The sequence below is a fragment of the Oryzias melastigma genome, linkage group LG21 (assembly GCF_002922805.2).
Source record: "Oryzias melastigma strain HK-1 linkage group LG21, ASM292280v2, whole genome shotgun sequence".
Lineage (NCBI taxonomy): Eukaryota > Metazoa > Chordata > Actinopteri > Beloniformes > Adrianichthyidae > Oryzias > Oryzias melastigma.
The window spans coordinates 6,672,852-6,679,117 of record NC_050532.1 but is presented as its reverse complement, the minus strand read 5'-3'; the positions used below and the strand labels follow the sequence as shown (position 1 = coordinate 6,679,117).

The 6,266-nt window shown below is 36.2% G+C and overlaps 1 protein-coding gene across 1 annotated transcript in view; it reads left to right on the top strand.

The window, feature by feature from the left end:
• The window catches only part of LOC112155533 (C-type lectin domain family 17, member A), a gene marked incomplete in the record, with an annotated part of 52,953 nt that extends 46,744 nt beyond the window's left edge, over positions 1–6,209 (top strand). The window contains 3 exon segments of the mRNA XM_036209678.1: positions 1,829–1,974; positions 2,802–2,905; positions 6,024–6,209. Coding sequence (XP_036065571.1) covers positions 1,829–1,974; positions 2,802–2,905; positions 6,024–6,177 — 404 coding nt within the window.
• Between the last annotated feature and the right edge of the window lie 57 nt (positions 6,210–6,266).

The window sequence follows — 6,266 nt, the reverse complement described above, 5'->3', positions numbered from 1 at the left end:
GAAAAGGAAGGATCAGATGCAAAAACTTTAAGAAAATGCAGTTTAAATATTGGATATTTATTATTGGCCTTTGTTCAAACAACATGATGAATTTATTCTAATATTCAAATACTAAATTCAAACATAAATACTCAAAAAATTATCATTTTTATTTCAACATCAGAAAATCTTAGAAGCTCATAAATCCAAGAATTGATCCAAATACTGCTATGGGGTTGTTTGTAGTGAGGGATGAACATACACCTAAAATCCCCAAAAGTTGATTTTGCATGGCATAAGTCATTTTTGCCTGGTTTCATTTCAGATGGTGACGCAGTCAAAGGTTTCTCAGCAATCTCTGACAGAAAAGATAATTTGACCGATCACTTGAATGCTGTTATTGAGAGGCTGAATTCCAGCCTCACTGAAACAACCAAGGAGCTGATGGAATGCAAACAAAGTAAGTATGAAAATCCTGTATTAAAATGGTAATATGCAGTTATACTGTATATGATTTAAATGGATTCCCTAACACAAAAAATAAATAAATAAATAAAAAATAATAATTTTTCAAAGAGTAATTTAAAATGACTCACTGATTCTTCTTTGAATCATTGACGAATACCTTCCTGGAATGAACTTTGAAGGCCGAAGTGGAGAAGGGTTCCATGTGAACAGCAGTTGAACATGGGTTGGTCGGTCCCTTGATGTTAGGTTTGCCAAAATATCGACAATGCTTTGGCTAAAAATCTTAAATTGTCATCTAAAACCAAAAGATATGTAAAAACATGTAAGAAAAAAAATGATGTAGCAATGTCATCCAAGGCTAAAAACAGTGCTACATGCATAATTTACTGTACAAAATATAATATATCTGTAATTAACTAAATCATAAAAAGTTGACTAAAGGGCCATTTAGTACAAATTAATTTGGAAGTATTGGTTTGTCTAAAATGAATCTAAGAATTTGGATAGCTGAATCAGTTTACTGAATTTCATAAGTATCCAGATGATGCTAGAACAATCTGTAGAGGGATGAAGGGAGTGGCGGTGTGTCCATCTTCTTAATATGATGGGAAATATGGACCAAATCCAGATTCTCCCACTACTGTCTTCAAACTCGTGTGAGCTGCGTTGGTGCATAGCTTCCAGCACTTGGAAAATTAATAACAAAATAATTTTTTTAAGTTTAGAAAGTCATGCTAAAACAAAAAGTAATATTTACATTTAAATGTTAACAACTGTGCTGCAGAGCACACCCTCATGAAGAAATGCACTTCTCCGCTGCGCCACAGCATGACGCAGATCAACCTCGTGGCGGAGGGCTCTGCATCCCTCCACAGCAAGGCATAGCACCTTAGAAAAGAATTTGCTTTCAGCCATAGAGCCTTTTCACTTGTGCACAACCAGCACGTTTATTCAAAACAGAACACCTCTGTAAATTCCTAATAAATCCTAATAAACTGTAGAAATGTGGCATTAAAGAATCACCCATAGAGCTGGCCACATTTGTCACATTGAGTAACATTAACACTTATAGTATTTTAAGCTTGATGTGTCTTAACTTTGGGGAAGTTGACAAACACTTCCTCACTGATTGGTATTAGTACACGATACAAAAGAGGGTAGGTTTTAATGTTTTAGCAACTGCTGCAGAGATATATTTTGCATGTGTCAGAACCATTTCCTGATACCAAGTAGGGAGGAACAGAAAGTGTCTTTAATTTCTAAAGAACTATTTCTTTCTATCTATTGGTTGAAAGATTTTGTAAATACTAGAAAAGCAACACTGGATGACTTTAAATGATGTTTTCCTTTTGTAATGCTTAAAATTTTAAATGCATTCCAGGGAAAACAGAATGTCCTGCAGAATGGAAGAGCTTTGACTCCTCTTGTTACTTCCTCTCTGGAGAGTCCAAGTCCTGGGATGAAGCAAGGAGGTTCTGCAGAGCCAGAGAAGCAGACCTGGTGGTGATAAACAACCGTGACGAAAATGTGTGTTGTTATTTTAGTCTGTTTTGGATTACCGTACTTTACGGACTATAAATCGCGATTTTGTTTTCATTTTTTTAGCCAGGGGTGCGACTTATACTCAGGAGCGACTTATTTGTCATCTTTTTTAGACATCAATAGGCTCATATATTTGTTATTTTCCTCACTAACAACCAATTGCCTTTTTAGCTGTGTTTTCCACTATCAACCACTAGAGGGCACTGTGTATCAGTGTCTCAGTTTTAGTTGCTGTCTGCTGACAGAAACGCAGAAGAAAAAAATTCAGTTCAAAACAGACATGGTCTAATCATTCTCCTCATGGATGTTATGATGTTTTTCTTTTATGGATCAAGCGATTATTATTTTTTTTTATTTTACTTTATTTTTCTCTCCTTGGACTAATGAGGGACAGCAAACCATCAAACTGGGTTACAAAAGGCTAAAAACACTGTCATTCAGATGATTATAGATGCTTTTGTAGAGCTCTTTAAAAGAGGCAGCATTGAAGCATCAATCACGTTTAGTGTCAAATGCAACATTGCGTCAGGCTTGTTTAATTTGTTCATAAATGTTGGACTTTTCTCTTAAAAGTGTGACTATACTTATGTTTATTTTTTCTGCATTATGCATTTTTTGGTTCCTGCGACTTATACTCCGGCGCGACTTACAATGGCCTTTTTTCAGAAAGTCTGCTCTGCCAGCACTGGCTCCAGGCTAACACAAACAATCTGCTAGCGGTGATCAGCTAGCTTTGCAAGCCCTGGTGAACAACCCACATTACATGATAATTTAAAGGAAAAAATGTTTTTTTTTTTTTTTTTTTTTTGCAGGCATTTCTTCTTGCATTCACCAAAAGATCTGTTTGGATTGGATTGTCTGACGAAGCCTCGGAGGGGACCTGGAAATGGGTAGATGGAAGTCCTCTGACTCTGAAGTGAGTGTTCAATCTGGATCAATTCCATTTTATTTATATAGCCCAAAATCACAAATAAAACTTGCCTCATTGGGTTTCATGCAGGTAATTTTACATATGCAGAAAACTAGTCATAAACACAAGTCATAAAGTCAACAAAAAGTCAAAGCCAGCTGGCATTGGGTTGGCGACTTTCATTTAATAGTTTATTTTTTATGGAAGTCTTTTTCCACCCATAATTTAAAGTAACATTTCTATATGTAATTCAGGCTTGCAATTTGGTAATGCAGTTTTCAATTTTAGTATTTAATATTGAAAATTACAATTCTAAGCTACAATTGTAAAATAACAAATAAAAACAAAAATGAGCTGCATTTTAATTTGTCATTGCTTTGATACCATAACTCAGTTGAAAAAGCATATTCCAATTTACGAGTCATTGTTAAATTTCGTCTTGCATTTTAAAAAATGCAGTTTGCAATTTACGATTCAATACTAAAAAAGGCATCTTAAAGTCCTTCTGACTATTTTTTTTATCCAAAAAAAAAAAATTCTCAGTAGTGTTTTATTTATGATTATGACGTAACGTTTTAAACCAAAATCCCACAATATAAATGTCTTAAAAGGCCATTTTTCATGTTGATCTGAAGCCTCCTTTTGTAAATTCTCCTCTGGGGGGGCGTGGCTTTTGGAGCTGAGTGGACCTGCTCCTTCACATGCACACACACACACGCGCCCCCATCCCTGTTTGATTATGGTAGCTCTGTGTTACTCCAGCATAAATCGTCGCCACTGCTAATGTAACGAGATGAGATCTTTTTTTAGATACACAAAATATTGACTGTCTCTAAGTCTAAGTTTCTCTCCCTCAATTCAGCATTAGATAACCCCTCCTTAGTTTGTTCTTATTCTGTGGTTTCTTCTTTATATGTTGGGCGCTCGCTTTCCCTCTCCCCTTCCTGTTTTACTGTTTGGTGGGAGAGGTGGGTGTCCTGTAACATTTACAATATGAATCCTCATTTCATTTTAGTTATGCCCATAATCCTGTTATTACTTGAATTTTGTTACTGAAAAAAATCCAAAAACTTGAAAGACGTTGACATTTTATTTTGATGTAAGAATTAGCTGATCTCCCTCTACCTGTCACTCTCATCTAGGAGCTAATACGGGCAGCTAACACCGTGATTTCTGTGTCTTTCCTTTCTGGAAAATTGTCAGATCTGCAATAAATGGAGGTGATCTCCGAGGGTGCTGCTGTGCTTCCACGTCTTTCATTCCCATTAACACAACGCAGAATCGATCCGGTTACACTACAGCAGTTTCGTTTTAAGCGGGATGTCAGCTCGGAGAAGGAAGGATTTATAATCCACTGCTGCGGTCAAATGAGCTGCTGTTCGCATTTCGGTGGTCACATCAAGACGCTCTGTAGAGTCTGGTGGAGTTTTTGCAGCACTCTCGTGACGTAAGCAAGGCTCATTAGTCGTGTTTCCATTAACTCTGAAATTTCGCAAATTGGAATTTCGATAATAAATTCTCCTAATGGAAATACCACTATTTCAAAAAAACTCTTATTTTTCGAAAAAAAAAATTTGCACTTAGAGGAGGTGGTATTTGGGATGTATCGAAATAGATATTTTTCGCAAAACTGTAACGAAAACACTTTTTTCGAAATAAATGCGCTTCTCGGTATCAAGTGTCTGCACATCCGGCGCACCGAGAGGTCCCACATCGTCACAGCTCTTTAGAAATTGTGGGTCATACTGAATCGCGCAGCTCCTCCTCCTTTCCTCATAACTTCACCTGCAGACGCACTTTTGCAGCTTGGAGTCTGAAGTCTCATGAGTGCGAGAACCGTGACAGAAACTTGAATGGATGTTGTCGTGTTTTCAAACAGAAAAAAAAGGTCCAGATGCTTTCCTGTTCTGCGACAGACTGGCGACCTGTCCAGGGTAAACCCCGCCTTCGCCCATCAGTAGCTGGGATTGGCTGCGGCACCCCCGCAACAGGAAAGGGAAAAAGCGGACAAGAAGCTGAATGAATGAATGAATGCTTTCCTGTTAGAATGCTTTTTCTTTAACCGCTGAACAGGCTTCTGTATCTTCTGAGTCAAGCTGCGATGCACAGGCGCCCCAGACAGAGCTGTGACGTCACCACATGCTCCCTTTTAGTGAATCAAATAAAAATAAAAAAATACTTGTTCTCATTCATCGCCGTGTTTTTAATGACTTATTGCGTGAGTTGGTTTGGGCTTTATCGCAAAATTATGATTTCATGGAAACGGTGTCATTTCGAAACTGTGGTTTTTCAAAATTCCTAGAATTTTGATAAAGTTTTGCGCAAATGTGTAATGGAAACGCAGCTATTGATTGAAACAGTTTTTCTGCGACAGTTTGATTGACATTTAAAAGGAGAAATATTCAGAAATGCAAAAGCAAAATGATTTCTTATTACATTGTTCTCTTTGATAAGAAAAATACCACAAATACATGATAAAAACTCAAAAAACAGGATTTTCATTGGAGGGGGACTTTAATATATTGCTTGCTTTAAATTCATTTTAATTGCATGTGTAATTGTTAAATTGGAAACTTATTTTTTAAAATGCATGGCCAAATTTAATTTAATGAATTCCCTCCAGGAATGGAGATACACCCCAGCACCTCCTTTGGACGCAAAAAAGTCATACAAGCGTCTTAAGTTGTCAAAGTTTTTGTGACAAACTGGACGGGTCAAGTGAATAAAAAACAATCCGCAGATACATGAAATCACAAATAAAGAAACTCAAATATATGGAGGAACACTATATTTCTATTATTATTATTACTATAGTAGTTGTTGTGTATATGATGACATACAACATAACTATCACTGTTAAACTGTAATTATTACATCATTCTTTTAATGTACAGATTTTGTTTCATTCTTATTAATATCCTGAATTTAATTTTTCTTTTTGGTTGTTTAATTTTATTTTTAATGCAAAGGTTTTAATATGCAAAGATTCTACCTGCTCCCTTTTAAACATGTCTATTTTATTATCATTATTATCATTACATACATACACACAGACACAAAAGAAAATGTTTCTTTTTCTAATTATTCTGTCTGAATCAGATTATTTTGTTTTCTGACCCGACAGGTTCTGGAAGCATAATCAGCCTGATAATGGTGCTGGAATCGCAATATATGGAGAGGAAGATTGTGCACAACTCACATTTGAGGACTCTGGATCTTGGAATGACATCTCATGCAAAACGTCACTGCCGTGGATCTGTGAGAAAAAAGCAAAATAATTAGTTTGAAAATTGTTCTTCATTAAGGTAGAACCAAGATTTTTAAACTTGTTTTTACCTTTCAGAAACATGCAGGGTACAAGAGCTTT